Source organism: Symphodus melops (assembly GCF_947650265.1).
Source record: "Symphodus melops genome assembly, chromosome: 13".
NCBI lineage: Eukaryota > Metazoa > Chordata > Actinopteri > Labriformes > Labridae > Symphodus > Symphodus melops.
Window position 1 is genome coordinate 6658033 of NC_136703.1, and position 25586 is coordinate 6683618.

The following is a 25586-nucleotide window of genomic DNA, read 5'->3' on the forward strand; positions in this document are numbered from 1 at the left end:
TTTACTGGCATCTTTCATATTCATTTCATTTGACTCGGTGTTCATGTGTGCTTATCGGTGTCTTGCTTGTGTCTACTCTTGATTTTCTATATTGTTTTCATACCTGTGTACCTATGTGAGTTCATGTGTCTGTGAGAGATGTGATGCTTTTCACTTCAGATGCGCTTTTGGTTCAGCAATCATGAAAGTGTCACAGTCAGTTTCTGTTTGATTTACCTCGTTCCCTCTATTTGTGGCTGATTTAAACTATTCTCTCAGGATTATTTTTGTGTAGCCATCTAAATGCACTCATCAGCTGCAATCATTTGCAGCATGGAAGTAGGTTGAATGAGTAGAATGTCTATGTAGTTCATATAAATAGATTCAGTGCTGCATTCTGTATAAGTCAGTAATGATATTTTAAAGAAACAAGGAATTGATGCTGTTTATATAATTCAGTCCTTTCAGAAATGAACTGCTTTACCTTCCATTTTCTTTACATTGAATTTATTTTCTGTTGTTTTGTGCTGTTACTAGTCTTACGTCACTAAAGGCAATAATACGATGATAATACTACAATAAATCCAACTTTTCAGCATCTGTATGTCTATGTCTTTGTTGAAACCGACAAAACCTTTTTTTGGTTCAGTAACATTCTCAGACACTAAAGTTCAACTGGCTGTACCGTTAGTTAAAATGGTGCATTCATAAACAATTTTTAGTACAAATAATGCTTTATTGATAAGTGAGTGTAAGCGGTTACGATTTACAATGTTCTACAGTAATGACACAAATGGATTTTCTTTGAGAAAATTGATTGTAATGTTAAATGACATCCACTCTGTCTGCTCTCTGTCTGCAGGTCCAGGAATGGCTGTGTCTGAATTGTCAGATGCAGAGAGCTCTTGGCATTGATATGACCACACCTCGCTCTAAAAGCCAACAGCAGATTCACTCTCCGTCCCACCAAGCCAAACCCATTGTCCAACCTCAGCAGCCAACGCCTCAGCCAACACAACCAACAGCAGTCCAGCCAAAACCTTTGGCGCAGAGTCAGCCCGCCCAGCGACAACAGCAACATCATCATCATCAGCAGCAGCAGCAGCAGCAGCAGCAGCAGCAGCAGCAGCAGCAGCAGCAACAGCCTCAGCCCTACGGCCAGACGCAACCCTACTCACAATCCCAGCCATACTCCCAGTCCCAGCAGTATCCCCAGTCTCAGCCCCAGTTGTACCCCACATCCCAACAGGGGCCCCAGCCTCAAAGCTCCCCAGGCTTGCAAAGACACCAAGGCACTGGCGGCCCCCAGACTCAGACAGGGCCCTATCAGCAGGGCATGAGGTCAGACCCATACTCCCAAAGAGGTCCTGGGGCCCAAGGAGCTGTTAGCGGTCCTGCAGGTGGCCCCAACCAGCCAGGAGGTCCACGAATTCCCCATCCTGGAGCTGTGCCCCTCCCAGGCTTGACCAAGGCCCCCTCTCAGCCTGATTTGGGTCGTGGCTCCCCAATGCACCAGTCTATGGCACGGCACCATGATCAGACCAGAAGTGCCGGCTCTTCCCCTGCCCACAGACCTCAGAGTCACGCCCCACCTCCTGCCCAGGATGGCCTGACCAAACTGTTTGGCTTTGGGGCATCTCTGCTCAATCAGGCTAGTACACTTATCAATGTTGACCCTCTATCAGCTGCTTCCACCCAGCCAAGCCCTGCACGAGGCAAAGTGGTGTTCAGTAATGTAAGTTCAGACAACAAGCAGCAACAAGGTGCCCCGGGCAGCAAACCTTTTGGTATGGGAGGCTCTCATGCTCCAACTCAAATGAGTGGCCCTCATGCATCAGGCCAAATGGGAGGTCCTCATGCAACGAGCCAAATGGGAGGATCTCATGCAATGAGTCAAATGGGAGGTCAACATGCACCGGGTCAAATGGGAGGTCAACATGCACCGGGTCAAATGGGAGGTCCTCATGCATCGGGTCAAATGGGAGGTCCTCATGCACCAGGTCAAATGGGAGGTCCTCATGGGCAGAGTCAAATGGGAGGTCCTCATGCACCAGGTCAAATGGGAGGTCCACACGGGCTGAGTGAAATGGGGGCTCCTCATGGGACAGGTCAAATAGGAGGTCCTTATCCACAGAGCCAAATGGGAGGCCCTTATCCACAAGGCAAAATGGGTGGTCCTCAAACGACAAGCCAAATAGGAGGTCCACAAATGGGTGGACCACATATGCCATCCCAAAAGCAGCAGACCATGCCCCATCAACAAGGAATGCCGCAACAGCAGTCGCCGGCTCACCATCAGAAAGGGCCGCAAGGACAACAACCACATGGAACATATCAGCAGACACCTGCTCATATGCAAAAGGCACCGCAAAAGCAGGAACCTGTGGTTGCCTCTGTGCCTGCTCCAGAGCCTGTTAAGCCTAAAGTGAACTGTCCTCTTTGTAAAACGGAGCTGAATATCAACAGTTCTGACCCTCCAAACTACAACACCTGTACACAGTGTCACAGCCAAGTTTGCAACCTTTGTGGTTTCAACCCAACACCACATCTGGTGGAGGTAAGAAAACAAACACTTGTTAACAGTGCATGGAAAGGTACTAAAACAATGCAGAAGTGTAACTCACAGTACTGTACAACCAGTACTGTAATTGCACACAGATTCACACACATAGGAGCATCTCCTCCCAGACAATCGATACCATTTTGCACAAATAGAAAACGCTATTCATTCCACACTCAGACTTTTCTGTAAGGATTCTAACCTCATTCTTTATTTACTCTGAGGAATTCACTCTCTGCTTCTCCAAACCCTTTTCATCATCAGGTGTTTAAAGGCACATAGTTCTTTAAAAAATGCAGTTTTAAAGAAGTAAGAAAGATGTTGGAGAGAAATGGAAGATAATTGGAGAAGTCAGAAAAACATTGAATGAACGAAATTAGTATATGATTGATGGCTGGGAGGTCAAGAAGGTATAAGAACAAAGGGGTGCATACTGGATGACGGAGAATACTAGCATGTAAAGATGGCTGAAAAGCATGAAAGAAAAGTGGAGGGAAGAAAGAGATGAAAGAAATGAAAGAAGTACGGATGCATGCAAGTCAGTCAGTCAGCCAAGCAGATTGAGAATGAAGCAACACAACCCCTTAAGGGTCTTTGGGGAGTATGGATGTTCATACTGTACTGTACTATCACTGCCTTAAGTTAGACCTATAGATAAGGAATATGGTTATTTATAGATACTGCTAGTGTGTTTGGGATAGTAATAGAGGCAAACAGAAAGCACAGATAAAGAAAGGGTCAAAATGTTAATTAGACCGTGATAAATCTGTGCCAAGTGCCCTTAAAACTGTCGCACACACAGATCAAAAGAAAAGACATAGATAGTGTGAAAGTGTGTGTGTGTGTGTGTGTGTGTGTGTGTGTGTGTGTGTGTGTGTGTGTGTGTGTGTGTGTGTGTGTGTGTGTGTGTGTGTGTGTGTGTTCTACAGTATGTGGGCTGTCCAGAAGAAGTGAATGAAAATTTTAGTCAGACTAACTGAGGATAGACAAACATAATGACTGCCACAAAAAAAAAATTGGGAAGTTGTATTTGCACTCTATATTTTGAGTTTTACTCAAACAAGAAAAAATAAGGTAACTAGGACCAGCAAACTTGGAGACCACACAAAGAATATATGGATAGGAGCAATAGACATGGATGAATTAAGACTAAAGTGAAAATTAAAAAAAGCGTTGATATTTAGTAAATAAAGACAATGGATGACATTAAGAGAACTACCATTAATTAAAAAAAGACACTAAAACTGATACAAATAGTGATGAGGAGGAAAACAGATGGAGAGAGAACACTGGAGAGGCTGAGGGGAAACTAGACATGTAGCGCTGAATCATGTGCAGCTTTAGGTCCACAGGGAGGAACAGAGGCACTAACCAACTCCAACACACACTTAGAATAATACAGAAAGAGCTGTTGGGTAGAAAATAGTCATCAAGTGAGTGAAGTGAGGGAGGGGAGATGACAACAAAAAAACGATGCAATCACAGTTTTTGCTGAGGACTCTTTACTGAGGGAGGCAAGATAAGCTAAATTTGTTCCTCTGAGTCTTAAGAGCCTTGAATTATAAAAGAAAAACAAAACATGATATTCTATTATGGCCCACCCCAAAACATCTCAGGAACCATTGCATGCACTGCAGTTTAGTTTGGCATTCATATTTCCCCATAGGGATTGCCCTACTTCGGTTTTTAATTGTGGCCCAACCGAAATGGACACTTCTGTGTGTTTGTCAACATAGCTTACCAGCTATTGGATTGGTTGCTTTGGATTTCAAGTATCAACAGATCAAATATTCGAGTATCCCCACAGGATACATTAGTCATAGTTCGTTTACACTTGCACAAAACTCCTGAAGTTTTCAGGCAGAGCCTTTTGGTATAAATACAAACAGACACATTTTTCACAGGCTTTACCCAGATGTCTTCCTCCTGCCCTTTAGTATTTTTCTGCAGAAAGTCAGAGCTGTGAGAAAACTTTTTTTTTTTTTTTTTACAACATATTAAGAATAATTCAGTACATGACCTTAGACTGAATGCACATTAGTGGTGTGCCCTGCTTAAACATTATTGTTCGCCAGTAGGCTAACAACCAGATAAGAAGGAATTCAGGAACAGTCCTAATTAAATTCTTTAAAAAACATGCATTTTTGAAAATAGCCTATGATCAACAGACCAAGTTAAGTTGAAATTCTGCTGATCTTTATGATAATCACAGTTTGGTTCATCTACAAGTTTGACTTGCTTCACATTTGTTTTTTGGCATCTCTTTTGTATTCTTCTTATTCAACACATTTAATGATGCCCTTTGTGATTTTATAAGATTATCATTGATTTATTCAACTTTAATTTAATTTTGCTAATTTGCATGAACATATTCACTGCAGATTATCTAAAAATGTGACCTGAAAATCTCTTCTGAAATGCTGAGATAAAATCTAAACTTCGTCACAAATAGTTAAAAAAAAATTAGTCACAAATCTGCTAATTAGTGAAAAGATATATTCTGTTGTTCTGATCTGACATGTCATTGAGCGCCATCACCACAAGAAAGTTTATTTAGCAGCTTTTTTAAATCACAACTCTTCCTCCAACTTGAGCAAATATTTGCATGTTGATAAGCCACATTAAGATGTCAGCATTTAAAAAAAATGAACCAACTGGACATGCTAGTTCTGTCAGTGTGCTTCTGTCAGCATGCCGATAGTAACATTTAGCTCAAAACACCACTGCGCCTACAGCCTAACAGAGCTGCTGATATATGCAAACTTCTTTAGAAAATTGCAAATTTAATTTTCACTCCTCCAAATTTGACATGTGCACATTTGAATGCACATATTCGCTAAAAACAAATGTGTAATATCTAAAGAAATGCAATAATGCTAATCAACCCTTGTCTACCCTTCAGTTTTTTGGGAGGGCAGGTCACTTATATCTTCCCCATACACGAGAATAAAATGTCTGACAGAACAACTTTGTTTCTTTACTAAAACGTGTCTGACAAGGTAGTCTAACAGTTCGAGAAAAACAGAAAGGCAGTTTGATGGAGAAACATGGATGTTAGCAGTGCCTTGATTTTTCAATAATTCAGTGATGTTTTTTTTATATATAAATAGCAAAAGAGATGAAAAATGTAAGGGGCGCCGCACTGCCTGCTAGAAGAGAAAAGTAAGAGGTCACTAAGTTTATTGCACCCCCTCTGTCCACTTTTAAATTCCTGCCTTACATGGTTGTCCTCCTCTTCTGTTCAGTCTTTTTTTTTTTTTCACCTTCAGACTGCTCATTCTTCCTTTTCTCAGAGCCCTCAATCTGACCTTCCTTCTGCCTTGGTATGTACAAGCCTTTTCAGGGTTTGTGTTCACTTCCTTACAAATTACGAATATAATATATATTTCTTTAAATAAATCAAACAGAGCCTTAAAGGGTCAAATCATGGAGTTTGTTGTGTTAATTTTCAAAATGCACACATGTATAATTTATGGGACAAAATTGATCTTGAAATAAAAATATTAAAAGCCACCAGGCAAAATATGCTACATTTTATAATAGAAAATGTACGAGCAAAGTGCAGAACACCCAAAGAGACAAAAATGGATGCCAATATTGAACCTAAAAAATTAAAGGTTCACCATGTTTTATAAACAGTGACATTAAGTCTAAGAAATATTTGCCTGTGCCTGACAGATGTAAGCTACCTCTTATCTAAGTTTGCATGGCCTCACGCACTCAAACGCACGCACACAGGGAGGGAAATGACGCACAGAAAAGGAGCAGAGGATCAGACTTGAATCTGGGCTGCTGTTTTTGCTGACTGTCTTTTTCCTTATATACCAGAGTCTACAATTTTCAAAGAGGAAACCGTGAAACAGACTGTGGACTATCTAAGTATTTATTGGTCCAAGGTCAGCCAATAGCAACGGAACACACATACTGTGGCTGACAGAGTTTTCATGTTATCAGTCTTGTTTATTTTCTGTTAGCAGCTAGAGCCCATGAATTCCTTTCAATTTGGATACACTTTAGGCTCGAAAGATGAAATTACCTTGACTTGTTAGTGTATACAATGTATACATTACTTCAACCTCAGTGGCTCATATTTCCTTTTCAGCTTACAACCTACTCTGGGCTCTAATTCAAATATAGATCTGATGCTATTTGGTGCCTTACACATCTGTATAACAGCTCTGCAGGCGTAAGAGAAGAATTACCTAAAATAAATGATTTACTGTCATTAACGGTTTTCATTTGGCACCCCTTGGTGTGAACTGCTTCTCTCAGTTGACGGGATGCAAGCAAAATCTGGTTTCTTGTTCAATCTTTTTTTCCCTGACTGATGTGTTGATGAGTGTGAATTCCACCCAACATGCAAAAATGATCAAACTAGCAATCAATAAGAAATGACTACCTACCTCATGAATGTTGATGAGTCGTTCATAGGAAACTGAATATAGCATTGTGTAGAATGTGTAATGAGTATACATATTTGCTCATGTTGATTGTTTAATCATTAAAAAAAAAAATGCACTCAAAGTTATTGGAAATTAGCTGGAACGGATGTGAGGTGATAAAAAGAGGAATCAAAGTTTGGTAGGAACCAAGGACAGAGTCAGTGTGAGTCATGCTTCTCGATTTAGAAAGAAAATCAGAACAAAAATAGAGGGGGAGAGCAGCAGAGGGAACGTCGAGCCTCTAATGGACTGAAGGTTCGTTCCTGCAATTTAGGACATCTCACTACAATTAATAATACAACGACTCTCCATCCTCTCCTCTTCTCCTTGTCTCTTCTATGTCCTGTACCAACCTCCTTCCACACGCCTCCTCTCCATCTGTTCCTTTCATTCTCTCTCTTCAAGCCAGACTTTAACAGGTGGGATTCAAACTGGCTAATTTTCGGATCACTGTCCTGCTTTTATTGTAAAAATAGCTCTTCTCGCGCTTCTGTTCTCTACCTCCCTTTTTTCCTTTCTTCTGTTCTGTTATATTTCTGTTTTATTTCTATTATCTGTCACCTCTCTTTTGAACAAATCGTTTCCCTTTGTCCTTTTTTGTTGTCACATTCATGTCAGCTTGTCCTCCATTTAATCTTTTCTTAGTCATTCCACTGCCAGTGCCTACTTTCTCTCTTTGTCTCTCTGCTCCGGCTACTCTTTCTCAGAGCTCTTGACTTATTCAGCACACCTCCCGTCTCCACTTTTTTAAAAAAATAATTCATACAATATGCATTGAGAAACCTGCATGACAAAGTATTTTTTTCCATCTGTGTGTTCTTTTCCCTTTGCCAGTTTTCTTTGAAATATGTAATTATAATCATGTTGATCTAAATATAACCATTCACACCAGTCTTATGTCTTTTAACTCTAAGGTCTCCTTCATGGGCTTAATGAGCTCAGAATATGTCAAAGTGGTAATTTAATTTATTTACAATTGGAAGTTTTGCTTCATATGCAAGGCATTTCATGTTGTTCATACGTTTGTTGTGGATCAATGGTACAGCTGTTTTCCCAACTAAAAACTAGGATGTTCAATACCCAGGTCAAATGACGATGTGTCCTTTGAATCCCAAATTGCTCCCACTGATGTATTAGCAGCGTGTAAATATGGATGATGATTAACTAATACCTATGGACACTTTACGTAGCCACCTCGGCTATCAGTTTGATGTGATGTGAATGGGTGATCTGTGGTGTTAGTTGTCAGAAGATCAAAACCATTCTGTACAAGCTCAAGTCCATTTACAATTTGAATTAAGTTCTTTACATGTCAGCACATGTCGCATATACATTCATACACTGATTGCAGAGCTTTCTATACAAAGTGACAAAATAACATAATAGATAATATAATTACTATTTTAGTCATGTACAGACACTTCTGGAGCTTGTTGGGGTTTGATGTATTGACCAATGAGACTTTGACGTGTGATACGCAGAGGCCAGAGATCAAACCACAGATGTAAAAAAGACTTCATGGTATGGCATGATATCATTAGTTATTGTCTAAAAGGATATTTTGTTTTTTGTTGAAGTGTGTGTGTAGCACCTGTCAATAGTAATTGTTGTACGAACATTAGATTCCGCTCAGCCAGACCCCTTTATTGAGAAACAAGCTGGAGTACCAGCGCTGAAGCTCCTGAAGACGGGTCCACTTGTACCACAGAATTTCACTCACGGCTGAGTGTTGAGTACCCATAAAAGTGCCGAAACAAAGTGGCAAACTGAAAGCAAAGTAAAGTGCTGGAATAGGTCTAAATAGTGCAGTAGAGCATACACTCACACCTCCATTGGTTTTTAAGAAGGACTTTCTCAGAGTAAGCTGAATAAATGTGTACAAGTGGCTATGTATAAAGCTGTGCAAAGGCTATCTTTAGTGCCAGTACTCCAGTTTCTCAATAAAAGGGCAGAGGTGACCAGAATCTCCTGTGGCTGGTACACTTTCCATTGACATGTTCAAAGCTGGTTAAATCTTGTAGTTTCAGAAAAGAACACAAAATGCTGTATGGGGAAATTTTAGCTTGAAAAATCATTTCACTCAGAAGTCAGTTTAAGCAAGTTTCAAAAGAAAGCTTTCAAATAGACATATCCTTTTTATTGAAGAAATCAGAATTCGCAAAAAGGTCTCTGCAATAAAAAAATAGGTAACCTGCTTATACCTAGTGTAGTAGAGTATTGTCAAAAATAATAATAAGTAAGTCTCTCAGACCTTCAACTATCCTTTGCATAAAGAACATATTTTTGCTAAAAGTTCTGTCTCCCTTTTTCTTTCGGCCCTGGAGTTAAATCTCCGAGCAGATGTAATATTCTAAATGTTGGAAACTGTAAGACAAACCACACTTCTTTTCTTTAATTAGCTATTCAAACTCACATCTCTTCATCTTGAAAATCTTATGCAAAATGTTTCTAATAAGGTCCCAAACTATCCTTGACATTAAGCTAATGTGCAACACTCATTGAGGGAGTATGAAATTCACTCAATGCGATGCACTAATTGGGAGCACCTTTAATAAACTAAACAACTGCTGTCCTGTTTTGTTTTGGTTTTTTTTTCAGTTTAAGTGGCCTGATTCCTCTAAAGATTACTAACAGCTCTTAAGCCATATGTATGTACCGTATATAATCTTTAGTCCTCGTCTGAGACCTTTTTCTTTTAAGAGTGACGTCTTCACCAGCCTTGCGTGCTAACTTGACTTTTCACTGCCGCCTCTTTAAATACCCACAAATGACGTATACCGAAGCAGTTCGCTGGGTTTGTCTCACTTTGTTTAGTCAGGCGGGAGACTGAAGACTGATGAAGGCCTGTCATGAACTTCATAATAGTGCTCATTGTTTTTTAATTGTTCTAGAAATACTCAATGCCCACAAAAGACTTGTCCAACTTAAAACAATTCACCAATGTCCATTGTCTTGTAAAATCAAGCGCTCCCAGTGTGATGGTGTCTCGGGTCATCTGAGTTGGCTTTATTTAAATCCCCATCGTCCTCATAAAACTCTCCATCTTTAAAACACACACTCTAGTCTTTCTTATTTATGATGGAGTTGTGTTGTGATGTCTTCCACCTCAACTCACCTCACTTCTTTCTCTTCTTTTTGTCTTCTCAGCCTCTTTCAGTCCTCTGTCTTCACTCTGCTTTGTTACCTCTCCCTCCATGTATCCCTGCTCATCCTGTTCTTTACCCTCTTCCCTACAGGTTTATTCTATCAATCTCTCCTCCTCTACCTCCTATATGTTTGTCCTTATTACCATTTGGCATTTTTTTACTGCTCACTTGCTTTAAAGCAATCCAAAGAAACAAAGACACCAGAAAATTACTTATTTTAAAACAACTTGACCCACACAAGAAAGTTCTTTTTGTAGTCTATGTATTGAAGTTTTAGTAACTCTGCAAGTTGCAGTAGCAAAATGAGAGTTTAAGCCAAGACCTAAAACACTGATGTGGTGGAGCAAAGCAATTACAAAAAAAAATTAAGTCATACGAGAGAGGTACAACAAATGCACCAGCTGACAGAAAGTTAGCTTTAGTTGTATGGTAGTTGGAAGCGTTTAAACTCAGCAGTTTCTTGAAGTCAGAGTACAACCTGCTCCACAATAGAGGCCTGCTTTCCATATAGTGGGTGGACAATGGTTTAAACAACTTAGTTCAGTTCATGTATAAGATTTCTGTGTTTCTGACTCACATTAACGAGATATTGTAGCAAGCTATAAAGCTTGGAGAGCGTTTTGACCTTAATTTCAATAACTCTTATTACATTACATTCCTCAAGGGACAGTGTGCAAGCACAATGATGATTTATACAAAGAAAAATGAAAAGAGTGGCTAATTTTCATCTGTAGTCCCACATTAAGGTGACACAAAAAAACCCCCAATAAGACTCCACACAACAGATGACAATAAAGAAACACACCTGACAACGTAAAGAACTTAAACTGTGTCATAAAATACTATAAGCATTTACTTTTTCCAGTAAGTTGATCTTAAGGAAGATACAATAGTTAATTGAGAGGAAAATACAAGCAGCATGTCTTTTGCTTTCTGGTCAGCATGTTTCCACTGAAGTTACTCTGGCTGAGGTTAGCTGGCTACTTTGTCAGAGATTTACATGTGCATGCTCCGGTCCAGTGTCTATAAACCGATGAAGTTAAAAGAAAATGTGTGGAAAGGGAAGAGCATGAGAAGGAGTGCAATGAGTTTGTTCTCTCTTCCTAACCACAGAGGAGCAGCTGGGGATGCTTGCAAGAAAACACACTGCTCCAAATGTGTTCTGTTGAATTTTTCACGAGTGCAGGTGAAGACATACTCTATAAATAGTTATCTGCGGAAATAACCCTTCATCACCAGCAGTACTTTTGTCTTCAACTTTATCATGTTTTCTAGTTCGATTTGAGACTTCACATTGATTGAAAAAAGAAGCATGTGTCAGTCTCTATGTGGAAGAGAAAGTCTCTGTCAGTGCGACCATGCGGTAAACAAAGAGTCTTGTGCACATTTTTTTTGACTCATGTCTGCGTGTTTTCCTGTGCATGTGAGTTTCACTGTATCTTCCCTTGTGTAACTGTCTCCCCCGCAGTCAATGAAAGTGGTTGTATTTCAGAAAAAGGGAGTGGAGAGAGCTAGAATGGCCCCCCTGGGACAGTCGAGTGGAACATCCCCTGAGGGGCCTGAACATCACACACAGGAATGCACTATTAATACTTCTATAGTCCAAGGGAAACAGAACAATGTCCTGTCTCTTGAAGGTATTCACTGTGAAGACACTTTTGGTATTAAGGCCTAAAGTGAGAGGGAGGGTGGACAGACAGAGACAGATGTGCATGTTCATCTTTGGAGCAAAAAGAGCAGCTCTGCAGGGAGAGAAGGAGAGGTGTGTGTAATCTGTGTGCTAGCCTGTGAGATGTGTGTATGTTGTACCTTTAAGTTTTGTATTTGTCCTGTCCTACTTTCACTCCTCTCCCTCCACCATGTTGCTTTTAAATGGGTCAGTGAGGAGAGCTGTTCCCTCCCCTGGGCTGCACAGCTGATTAACAAACCCCTCACATACACACAGAAAAAGAGAGACTCCTAAAGAAGCGCAATGCGTGATTCTGAACAAGCTCTCACCCAAAGGTGTAGAGGGGGACGATACAGCGGAAGAGAAGATGGGGAATTCCCCTGGCCAGGATGATGGGAAAAGACTTGATGCTGAAGTTTCCATAGCCATGATGGAAGGGTTTCAATACCTCTTTCGTATGGATGTGTGAAAAAAGCGTCAATAAATGGTGATCTTACGAGAACACTGGCATTTGACTGAGAATCAGTATACTGTAAGTTTTGATCTTATACCCCTTAACTAAAATATTAAAATACATTTTGAAATTGGTGCCTTCTTGACCAAGAAAGGGCACAAAGTGTCTTTTTGGCTCATGTGGATGAAAGACAACAACTCCCAGAATGCACCACAGGCCACTCCCACTAAAGCTGCTATCTGAAATGATCCAGAGATGTCTTCCAGAAGGAAATGGAATCTTTGAATTTCTTCCCAGGAAACGGACTCTATGTTTATGTCTATAGGCAAACACTGAGAGGACCGACACCACAAGGCCGTCCAGGCTTGAGCCCAGGCTACGAGTCTTCACTGCCGCTGACAGGCAGGCTGCAGCAGCCGCTTTTCCACTATATTGCGACTCGTAGAGAAAGCCATGAGCATCCGATTTAAGCAGAAGACCTTTAAAATCCCCTTAATCTATATCAGTTTGAAGTTTTCGCCATTCTCCACAGAGCCTGTTAATATAGCTTCCAAGCAATATGACAGATGTTAAGTTTTGTTTATCTTTGAAAACTAAATCATGTTATCAAAAAATGTAATAAGGAACGCATTTTTTCATCAAATACAAATTCTAGCACAAGATTAGGTAAACCTCAACAGAGAAGCATGATCTTAAAATTCTACTATTCTATCATTCAATTAGCAGATGTTTTTATTCAAAGTGATGCACATCACAGAGTAAGTACAACACAAGCAAAGACCTAGAAAAGAGGAAACTAACAGCTTTAAGATCGATTGGACACACAGGTGCTAACAGGCAGTGCAAAGATGCAACGCAGCATCAAAAACCGCCCTAAAATCATCATTATCAAACAAGACCCTCATCATCATTATTAGGCTACCATAAAGCACTTGGATGTCCATAAAAGAGTTGGGTCTTTTGCTTACTCAACTAAAAATCATAACTTCATAAATTAAAAAAAAAAAAACCTTCCCATTAATCATTGAACACAAACTCATTATGCTAGGATATGCTTGCTAGCTAGTTGCTAACCTTTCACTTGGCCCACTGACTAATCAAGACAAAATATAAGCAAGGAAAACTTGAAGGCTCTGGGCTGTCGAAGAATACACCCACTATGTCAAACAAAATAGTTCAAAGACTCTGACAATCAACAATAGGTAGGCTACTTCTACTGCAGAGTGATTTGCTAGAAATTATGAAGGATTCAGGGCAAATTATTCAACAAGGAGACGAGAAAGGAGTAAATGGCCTACCCATTCACACACTGATGGCTGGTTGCTATGTATGAGTGAAACCTGTTTGGTTTAACGCTGGATTTAAATGAAGCAGCAAAAGAGTGAAAGAGTACCTCTAAAATAAATAATCTAGTGGTGTAATTCTGTATAGCCAATTCTGTTTCTTCTGGTGTAAATCAGCACCACCGTGGCCCAGAGCGAGGAAAAAACGGAAAAAATATAATGGATGGATGGATATGATTATTTGTAAAATGATTCTGCAGTAGCAGTGAAGGCCTTGACGGCCCACCAGTGCCCATTCACTTTACCATAATGGTTCTCAACGAGTCTAGCCTCAGGACCCAACAACAACACAATGTAAAATCATGACCCAAATTTCTGTATTTATTTAGCGAATCAGATTTATTAATTGAAAAATAGTGCAGTCGTTTACTTTTCCCTCCAATTAACAATCATTGGCATTTTCAGATGTGAAGGAAATAATACTGAACAATGTTTGTTTGATTTTGTTAAAGTGACAATTTTACTTGATGAATTAGATACATTTGCCATTACAACTGCAAGGCCATGCTAAAGTATTTAGATTTTGGAGTTGAAGCTCAGTTTGTTACATCTGTGGACAATGAAGGATGAAAATTCTTGCGTATCACATGCAGTGACTGCAAAACATAAACATGATCTGTGACACGGAAAAATGACTCCCAAAAAAACTCTAAGTAGCTCTAGGAGCTGAGCTGAGCGAGTATGGTTGGATGGTAGACATGAGTCAAAGTAATTTATATGTTTAAGAGAATCAAAATGAGGCTCGGCTCACATCAACTACTTAAAAAAAAAAAGTGTAATAGAGAATCAGCGTCTTGGTAAAACTCTGAACCTCAGGAACAGTTCTCCCAAATACCAGTGATGGAAAACAAGATGAGCTCTGTTTTACTACTACAGTGAAGCCTGAGGGCACACATCGAATAAAGAAAAAAAATACTTGCCCAATGCTGGCTCTGAATTCGCTGCTGAGTGGTAATGAAAGATTTTCTTTAAGGAATAGGCAGAGTAGAGGCTTGATCTTTCTGAGTCATTATGGGTGACTTGAGTAATAGGTGTCTTCAAGTGACAAGGAGCTTGCAATCCCTGGAGGTTGCAGGAAAGCCAGAATTCAGGTTACTGCTTGTGAATTGGATCAACTTTAAAGTGAGTCTTGAGCTGTGATGGCTGACTAAAGGAAATGCAGTTTGAAGCTGCTTTTCTTCACAGTTGAAACCAAAAATTTACTGCTACCAGATGGTCATCACAATCTCGAGCCTCTAGCTAGAAAAGAAAACACAAAGAAATAATTCCAACATGATATTTCCGTTTGCCTCTGTAAGCAGCAGCATTTAGCAGTGCTAGCTTTGAATCCTGAAAAATCTGCCTAAAAATGAATATCCAAACATATGGTGATAAATGTTCATGCTATACTCAAACTGTATGGACTAAAAGCATACGTGGGGTCTCTTTTAAAAGCTAATGATTTGTACTTTCAGAAATTCTTCCAAAAATGATTAAACCTGCGAACTGCAGCTGATATGAGGCAGGTCTTGTCCCTAACAGACCTTATTCTGTTTCGCTTTATAAACCCTCTGCTGGCTTTCAGGATGTGAGTTATTGATGAAGCAACATCCTGAATCAAATGTTAGTCATCAGCACAGTCAATTGGCAGGCTGTAGAGACATCAGAACAATGGCAGACAGCCTTTCATCTCAGACTCTCATTGGCTTTATAGCCTGGGAATAGTGAATGGAAGCTTGTAATTGGCCGAATAAATTGCCATTAGAGATCTCTGAGCGTGTACCATGTAGAATCTCATAAGGAGAAAAAAATGAATTGTTTTATGAAATATTGTCACAATACAGAAATATCAGGATCACAGCGACCAATTTGAAAGCAATCTGAGGACCTATACGTGTGTAATGTGTATTTCATTCGATCCTTCACTGGATTTAAGGGACCATTTTTATTGGAGCATTATGTACTGAAAAGTACAGTTAAACTCAGGTGCTTCCCTTCGGCTGCAGGAACAAACAGTAAAAAATAAACCAATAAGCCGTGGCACACTGAAAATTTCTTTACTGTAATTTAATGCTGGGCAAACCTGAGGATCTTGAGGCGAAACGTGTTGTTCGCCCACAATACAGTTATAATAAGGTAATATCAACTTGCCACGGTTTATTGATTTATGTTACAGTAATTTATAGTTATTCATTTGACGTTAAGTCCGACAGATGTGTAGATGGTTGCTGCTGTATTTGTCAACCATGAAAAAGTTTACTTGGATGTTATCACCCTGAGCAATGGTTTCAAACAGTGTATGGCAAGAGTTATACAGGTACATGCAGCTGTTGTGTCAACAGTTGTAGGTTAAGAACACACCATGTGCACTGAGTATTCAGGCCGTCGGCTCTGTCAAGGTTTTTAAAGTAGCTTTGATTAAAAATATGCTTTTGTAGGCATACATTTTATGCTTCTATTTTCTACTTTTATAGTAGAAAGCGAACATGCAGATGTGACCCCCTACAGAGATTCTTTGTTTGAAAGCTTACTTTCGGGGCTGTTGTTTGATAATGCCTGCATACATAGCGTTTCACTGGAGCAACATACAAGCTGAAACAGCAGGAAACTTGGCAACCTGCTGCAGCTTAAAAGAGACTTAGGATACTGCTTGGTTACATGGACGGAAGGGAAATAGTCTCTTTTCACTTCTGCCCCCCCCCCCCCCCCCCCCACACACACACACACACACACACACACGCACACACACGCACACACACACACACACCTCTCAGTTTGCCTCTCAGGTTGTGATGTTTTCATATCACAGACACACACATTGATGTCCCTTTCTTTTTCATGTTATCTTTCTCTTACATGCCATTTTCAAAAGTGACTCACGCTAAATTTCTTGTTTCTAAGTGTGTGCGTGAGGGATCATAAAATGACACATGATAATACTTATATAGTCATTGAATTTGATTTGTAAGAAACCCAGTAAGCACGCACGCACACACACAGTCATGACTCATCGATTATTGAGCGAAAAGGGTGACTCAGACACTCATCTGACTCTCCTTATTCTTTCTGTATTTTTACTTTCATGGTACCACCACTCATTTGTTCCATCAGTGCACCTTTTATACTCCCACGCTTCATTTATGTGTGAGTGGAAGCTGCTGGTTTGTGTGTGTGAAAGGGAAGTAGAGATTTGTGTTCCTGCAGGTCCAGTCCCTCACTTCCTGTCTGTATCTTATGAGGGAAATAAAATATGAGGGGAAATAAAACAGATGATTAACCTCTCTCCCTACTCTTGACCTGGTTCCTTTCGGAATTTCTATTTCTTTTGTTTCTATAATTCATTTAAATTGATCAATGTAAAACATCAACAGGGTCTAGTTTAAAAGAAATAAAGTAGAACGTAAATCTTCAGCATAAGCAGCAACGTCCTGCATTGAAGAATAAAGCCAGTACAGCACCCTTACTTGCATCAAAGTGTCCTCCCTTCACCTGCTCTACTTGCACCTTAGGGTCTCATGTGAAGCAACATCAGCTGATCACGTCAGATTTAACAACTGTTTATGTTTGCACTGTATTATTTCTAATAAAACACACACATTAAGAGTCTTCAGTCTCGTTATATCACCTGATAACAAACGCCTGCATTTAAAGAGTCTGCTTAAAACTGAAAGTGGCAAAAAGCTTAAATATTAAATTGTCTATTTATTATTTGCATTTCTCTTGACTTATAATTCGAGAATAAACTTGGTATATTATAAAAGCAGAAACTTTATGATGTCCTAGAAATTGTGAAAATTATTTATTAGACTCTAAATTAGAGAGAAAATAATAACCTAATGTTTACCCAGGTCATCAATGATCAATCTTATACATTTTATTAATGTAAAACACTCTGAATGTGAAATGTGTTTCTGACTGACTCCCTCTGTGTCAAACTGTCATTCTAATCATTATAAATTAAAAAAGTTAAACAGTCCAAATTATCAAAAGAAAACAATTATGAAGGAATCATTTATGATCTTTTGGTTTTAACGCTTCATATTAACAGACTTTATGCTTGACAGTGAATCAGAAAACCAATAAAATATAAATTCGGGAGTTATGGGCTTCACTTTTTTATATATGACTGAACTCAAACTTTTTTAATCCCAGCTCATCACAGACTGATTCTTTACAAACTGACAATTGTTTATAATCTATTTAAATGTCAGACAATTTGTTTTGTGCCTTTTTGATATCATCTTTTGTCCCTTATTAAACTTTGCTGATGTTGATAAATATCATTGAAGTCTGATGTGCTGCAGAATCTAATCAATGAGAGATATTAGAGAAGGGGGCATGTTTGTCAGTAAAAAGTCAGCCCTTGTGTATCCTCGCTCATCGCTCCTCAGATCTCCCTCCTCTCTTCTCGAACCTCTCTTCCTTTCATTTATAAGAGCTTTGGGACGTTCCTTCACATGGCAGGTCCAAAACCACTTCCACTTCAGCAGAGGAAAGACGACAAAGGAGATAGCAATTTAGAGAACTGAGAAACAGGGATAGACAACATCACTGGCATATCCTTATGAAGCTAGGCTGAGCCTGCTTCCCTCATACTTAACATAATTGTATTCATGTGAAAAGTGCTGGAAGCTACAGTCTTCACTCTGGGATCCATTTGCAAGTCTAACTTTATCTGTCCGTCCCTGAAGTGCTCTTGCAGCGTGGAATCTCCTGTCGCAGGATTTCTGTTTTAGGGAGCTGGTATTTGTTCCACTTGAGGCTCTCTGAGTCAGCACGGCCCCATAAGTCCCTTTAACAAATTTGTTAAAATGTCAAATCCAAAATAAACATGTACAACCTTAAAATTATGCTTTATTAGGGGCCTTGTCCATCTGACTGAAAGGCGGGTGTTTCTTTCTGTTAGGAGAATAAAGGCTCGCCTCTGCTCCATCTTCTTTTAAAGTTGTAGTTTTTAAAGCCTTTATTGTGGAGGGGACAGTCGATAGACTCAGAGGGTGGGGAGGGACATGCCTTCCACAAGGGGCCGGATGCTAACCCGGGCCATCCTCGCATTGAGGACTGTGGCCTCAATGCATGGGGACGCGCGCAGTGCCACTGTGCCACCGGCACACCCCCTGCTCCATCTTTTTACCTGTTTCTACATCTTCACTTTGGGAACGACTAAAGATGTGATGGTCAAGACTAAAGGTCCCTTAATTTCATGCAAGGTGATCAGGAAAAAGGTTGAAAGTAGCTTTAAACCCTGTGCTGATTGGAAAAAAATTCCCTGTTCACCTCTTCTGGAAAGATCTTTAAAATCACTGTTACAAAGGGTTTTTATAGGAAATGGATCATTAAAGTGGTGTAAGTCTCATCAAAAAGATCATTGATATAATATGAGGGTCAAATTTGTAAAACCAAGAAAATAATTATGCTAACAATTTGAAAACACATGTTTCACAACTAAACAGTTAGCCATCTGTATTCTGACACTTGCAGGCCATGCAATGAAACCAATTCAAAAGCCGAGTGACTTCATTATTCAGGATAAGCTCCGCCTGACAGCCTCACAGTGTCCTCTGTGGTGGCCATGACGAATGCTGGTGCTTCTCCTGCCAATCAGCTGTCATATCCTTTGTGTGCGGCTGCCCATCGCTGACACTGACAGCTAAAGAGGTGACACAATAACACGCACACACATCGATAAAAACGATATGTGGGCATGGAAATATAAACAATCCGTCACTCCAGCCTTTGTGCTTTTGTAGACGTGTGTGCACATTATTATCACATTTATATGCCAACACACATTTCTGTCTGAGATGCACACTGAGAGATACATGTAGAGGGACATAGGAAGTGCTTGTTCACAGATAACTACTCACACAACTATACACAGATCAGGCATAAGAAAGTAGCATTTCCTTTGATTTTCTATAAGGCACTAAAGTGTTAATGTGCTTTAATGACTACAACTCAAATTTAAATACATAGAGCGAGTGACAGGAGAGAGACATCCATGAAGGGACACGAGAATGTAGAGAGAAACACTGGACGATTGAGAGGAGAGAGAAAGGGAATGACTTATATTATGACTCAGTCGTGAACCTGAGAGCAAATCTGACAGAGCTAGCAAGAGAATCAACCATAGAGAGAGAGAAGTGGACAAAGGTTGCAATACTTTCATGAGAGAGAGAGAGAGAGAGAGAGAGAGAGAGAGAGAGAGAGAGAGAGAGAGAGAGAGAGAGAGAGAGAGAGAGAAGAGAAATAAATTACAGGGTATGCCCAGCCACTCGTTTACTATGTTTTCCTGCACTGCCTCCTGAATAGATGATTCCTATAGGCAGGCTGCACCACTCTGTTGGCGTTTGTGGGGGTGTTTCTTTTTCTCTGCTGGCTGTCCTGCCCTCGAGAGTGAAGCTTGATGGGTTTCTGCTCCATTACCTCCTCCACTCGTCCCTCCCATTTTCCTTGCAGCTGTTCTCCTCTACCCACTCTCTCCTCTGTCTAATCTTTCCCCCTCTGCCTCTAATTTCTGTTGTTTTATTGGCATTTGAAAGCATGTGATTATGTTGCAAATATGTGTTTTTTTGCACTAAATATGTAATTAATTACAAGAAACTGAGAAACATCTGATACCCAAGTTCCGAAATGACAAGGCAACAGAGTTTGTGCACATGAAACCACAAGTCCGTTAGCAGAAGATACTTTAGCACTGTGATCCAGAAAAAGCATGAGCAAGTGCAACTGGCACAAACAATTAAATAACAAATTAAACTACACATTTGAATACAAAATAATTCCAGACATTTCTGTTTCTCTCTTTTTGTAAGATACTTGTATAACGATCAGCTTAATTTTAACCTTACTTACAATATGTAGTCTGAAGCTAGAATACTTTATTCTTACATGTGGTTAGGTGTTTAAACAGCAAAGGGAATCTGAATACTAGCAACAAACTCACCACAGGTGAAAAACAAATGCACGCTTTCATCACAAAAAGTAAACCAAAAGAAATATCAATGAAATAATTGAAGTGTTCCACAAAACTGTTGCTATTTGGTAAACCAACATGTTAAACCCCAAAAGTGCCACTGGACATTACACACAAAATATGGTATAATAGAGATAAAAAGAGGAAGTCAAAAGCAAAACATTGCAAAAAAACCAAAGGGGGAAAAAGATACCCCAAAAAAGAATTAAACTTACCAGTCCTGGAATTGGAGCTCTTTGAGTTTGGCCTTCAGAGTCCTCCTTAATCAAGCTCAATGGTTATGATCCTCCCAAACACAGATCTACTGGATTCTCTTGTGATCAAGGAAACACCACAAACAACTGCTAAAGTCTTTGATATTCCAATCAGGCAGCTTTCCAACAGATCTCCTCTGGTTTCTCTTTACCTACTCCCTCACTCTGCCTTTGTTCTCCCAGGCCACACCCCCTGCACACCTGCGTCTACCTGGCTAATGCAGGTCAACTGACCAAGCAGGCAGACATTACACACATTTTTTACAGGGGCAGACGTGGGATTTAACTTAACAAGGTTTTATTTAAAATTAAACCAAGTTTATTAAATATGGAATTTGTTATCTCCTCGCTAATAACTGTTGCAATGTCTCAATGCTTCTTGTAGATATTTCACAATAAAAGCATAGTAAAAAAAAAAAGGCTTAAAAAAAAGTAAGGCTGATTGGGTCTATATAAAAACAGCATTTCTGTTCAATGCTGGATATGATGAAAACAATTATAGATATGATATGATGATGATAGAGTCTGCATTATGTGCAATATGTTCTGTTTTTTTACGTTTTTTTTATCATGATCAATCTTGCAGAAATGATGGAGACAAATTTATGAGGGAATTGTTGAAGTTACAAGCAGAAGTCTGAGCAACCTCTCCTGAAAGCGTTTTCTGTAGAGTATGTGGGCGTTCATCAAGAAAAGAACACACAACGTCTGACAATCTTTCCAGTCTGCAGGCTTTGACTCAAGAGCTGAAGGAACTCAGAATAAGACAGAGTTTGTTGTCGTAGCAACGACTCAGAGATAAGCTTAACTGGCTTTGTGAACCAAATCCCCAAAGTTTCCTTAAACTCTGAGTCAGCTAACTCTTAGTTTTCACAAAAACTCCAAAAGATTCCTGCCTAAAGTCCATACAAAAAGCAGAAGGCAAAATAAGGAAGCAGAAATGAAACTGATTCATACTTATTGAAAGACTAATGCTGTTAATCTCACTAACGGGTATTTTAAGCACCATTCAGGATAATACAAACACACACATACACAGTCACACAGACACACTTACACTCATATTTGCATGTTTAAATAATCAGTGCATGTGTGTCATGCATGGGTTGTTAAATTAGCTCTGTCACTAGCATGTTTCAATTGCTGAATTCAGTGAGAGACATGAGGAGTAATGGCACTGTGAAAAAACTGTGTGTGTGTGTGTGTGTGTGTGTGTGTATGTGTTCGCTTGTTTGTGTATGTGTCCCTTTGTATAGATGAGTGTGTGATGGTTTGGAGAAACCATACAGACACATAGTAAACACACTATTAGACACATGCAAAGCACACCCTAACATGTCTGCACACACAAACACCGTTGTTGCTTTCATGGTGACAAATCTAAGCAATAAAGGTGAGAGAGCGAAAGAGTGGGAAACACATATAGGAGAGGAAGTGATGGATGGCTAACGGAGAGTGAGATGGAAACAGGCAAAAAGGTTAGGATAGGAGCGTACCATTATGCAGAGTGGGGGTCGACAAACAGACAAATGTGGCTTAGCAAGAGAGAATACAAAAAGGACAGAATTCTGCATGTTGGTATGTATTTTAATGTGTTGTAATATATGAGCAGTATATGTTTGTTTAATGCCAAAATGAAATAATTAAACACATTTATAAGCAACATTTTAATTTGCCAGAGATATTAAACAACATATTGGCCCAAATTTACAGTAGACTTGAATAACCTCGCAAGAAACCCAAACAGTGTAGTAGTTTACCCTGATTGCTGCTTTCTGGACCTGAATGTCCATATTGTGTGTGTGTGTGTGTGTGTGTGTGTGTGTGTGTGTGTGTGTGTGTGTGTGTGTGTGTGTGTGTGTGTGTGTGTGTGTATGTGTGTGTGTATTGAGAGAGTGCGTGTGGAACTAGAACAATCCAGATGCAACCAGCAGCAGCTCATTGGTTTGTGTTTAACTGCTGCTCCTTCTCTCTCCCCCCTCGATAGCACCCCTCTCATTTTCTTTCTCTCCTGATTTCTCGCTTCCTCTCTCTCCCTCTCTCTCTCTACCCCTTCTTCGATTGCTTCTCTTCTTCTTTCCACTCCATTTCTTCCTTTCGACCCTTCCTCCTCCCCCCTCTGTGTCCTTTTCCTTTGAGATTTTGAAATACTACCCCCCCCCCCCCCCCCACGACAAATTACCTTTAGTACCATCTTACTGTGTGTAGTATGTTTGATTATCCAGAATGTTGAAATTAGAAACACAGCTCTCATAACCGAGGTGGCTTACTGTCCACCTACTGGTGGGTTGCAGTTATTACACTTGGATGTGGCCTCTGTCCATGGTGCTGATCTCAGCCGTTTCTGACCTGATCACCTAATGAATCTCCTTTGTCTTGATAATATGCCTTGTTTGTAAATACATAAGGAGCAGTTTATCATAAGTTATACATTATAGCTTTATTATGACACATTTTTAATCTATCTATAAGGAAACATGACTATCATATAATCATCACATGTATTATTATGAAGCCAATACTTCCATATATAGAGCTTACACATATATTATGTCTTGTTTAGGTGGCAGTGGTGGTAGGGACATATTGAGGATAGCTATATCTTGAATGTTCAATGATTATGGTTTGGGGATACATATAGAATCCACATTTCAATGCATTAAAAATACATTTCTTGATACAATCAGCAGTGGCTTAGGTCGAGGTTCCTTCATTTTTAATTGTTTGCAACAGATGTGTTAACATCATACCCAGGCTCTTGAGTATTAAGTTAAAAAATGTGACACTCATGATGCAGAAAAAAAAATACAATTCTTACAGCCATGTGTTGTTTGAATGTGTAATTACATGAATTACATTTTTTGTCCTGTAATTTACTTTTAAGGATTTAAGAGCTGGCTTTGACTTGCCAGGCTTAAATAGCTTGGCTTGGACTCTTCCTGAAGCAAAATACAAACAAGTTCTCTCTGAGTCATACTTGAGATATATTTTCACTATTGTCTTGTAGCCCATTTGTATTAACTTGTCTGCTATATAAAGACTAAGGAAAGCTGCACACTCAGTCTGTTTTTTGGCTATTCTCACATTATCCTTGTAAAACAAAGATAACTGTATGAGTTATGGGGACAAAGGTGACATTAGGAAGTAGGAAGTTAGGAAGTTTTTTCTTGCTTTTTTTTTTTAAATGTATTATTAAAAAGCAAGAAAAGCAGGAAACAGACAGAGAAAGATATCAAAGAAAAAGATGGTGAAAGTGAAAACGATATCTCAGCAGGAGCTCCTGTGCAGCTGTCAAACTCCTCCTGCAGCCTCAGATTTATTATGAATCACTATATTTAGTGACGCATCTCTTCGGCAGACTGTCAGCTCCACTTCTCTACTCGTCCATGGCTCAAATTACCATCTGCACAAATAGAATCTGCACTCTCCTCCACTTTATTATGTTAATAGTGTCAGTAGCCAAGGGACATCAGTTTTTCATGAAGTATAATGGATGATGAGTAAGTGTCTCACTTAGACTTTTTAAAAAAAATATCATACATCTCATGTTTCCATTAAAGGCGGTGGAGAAAAAAACCTGTTATAAAACTCTTTAATGGGGTCAATCTTTTTAGGCAAATTTATACCTACGCGTACTCCGTCCAACATGTTGCGGCTATAGCTCAGTAGGGAGTTAAATTAGGAACCGGTGGGTCGCCAGTTTAAGTACCGATGCGGACCATAATAAGGAAATTAAGTACTGATGAGAGGGCCTTCAGCAATGCACCAAACCCCAAACTGCTCAGGTGCGTTCCCTGTGTAGCAGCTCCACACTGACATCGCTCCATTAATGCATGTCTACATGTCCTGTTGGTGCATGTATGTATTTCAGTAAATATACAACAAACCTTAGAGCAGTGATAGGGCAGAAATAAGACTTAATAGAGACTTTTTTTTTATAGCAAGGAGAAAGTGGAGGGAGAGAGAAGAGCAGGTGTGCTATCTCTGAGGGGGTAAATTGATGTCCCTTACAAGCAAACATAAACACACACAGACACACTCACTCTCTCAACACACACACACACACACACACACACACACACACACGCACACACAGGCACACCTATCCTACAGTATAAAACAATTATAAAACACCTCCTAGAGTAGCTTAGCATCAAATACAGTCCAAGTTTCTGTGAATCCAATGGGAATAGAGTCCAGCCCTTAACTGACCAATCCAGTTTCTTATGTACAAATCAATAAAACGCTCAAGTGTATGCATTGTATGTGTGTGTGTGTGTGTGTGTGTGTGTGTGTGTGTGTGTAGGTGTAGGTGTAGGTGTGTGTGTGCGTGCGTGCGTGCATGTATCTAACCACTGAAGGGCAGTAAATTTCCTGTATGGTTGAGGGTAGCTTTAACGCTAAGTTATCTCAAGGGACACAGAGGAAGCAGTGTAGTGTAATGCACCACATGTATAGTTTGTTGGCAGTGGTGTACAGCTGTATGTTTTCCATAACAGTAAAACATAGGGCTTGGTATCTGTCCATAGCTGCGCTGCAAATGTTTCTCCCCCGATTTATTATGCAAATGTATTTATTTATATATCTCTGTTCAAACATGAGTTTGCTCCATTTGCTCATGAAAAGAAAAAAATTGCACAATTTTCCCCCTTTTACTTGTGAGGGCTGGTTTCTCTCATGGAAAGTGATGACATTTTAGAAGTGAGGTCCTTTGACTACATTTAAAATATTTTATAAGCTTTTCAAGGTTAAAAATTCAATTTTCTTTTTTTTCTAATGTGTGA

At 39.6% G+C, this 25586-nt stretch overlaps 2 protein-coding genes across 8 annotated transcripts in view; one reads left to right on the forward strand and one right to left on the reverse strand.

The window, feature by feature from the left end:
• The window catches only part of LOC306833666 (helicase ARIP4-like), a 179175-nt gene extending 158073 nt beyond the window's left edge, over positions 1 to 21102 (reverse strand). Inside the window, exon 1 of the mRNA XM_079359092.1 lies at positions 20764 to 21102. The gene's annotated coding sequence lies outside the window, so the exon portion shown is untranslated. The remainder of the gene's footprint in view (positions 1 to 20763) is intronic.
• Positions 1 to 25586, forward strand: part of bsna (bassoon presynaptic cytomatrix protein a) — a 141755-nt gene that overhangs the window by 64936 nt on the left and 51233 nt on the right. For all 7 annotated transcript variants that reach the window (XM_079359081.1, XM_079359085.1, XM_079359083.1 and 4 more), the window contains exon 3: positions 842 to 2536. In XM_079359081.1, coding sequence (XP_079215207.1) covers positions 842 to 2536 — 1695 coding nt within the window. The remainder of the gene's footprint in view (positions 1 to 841; positions 2537 to 25586) is intronic.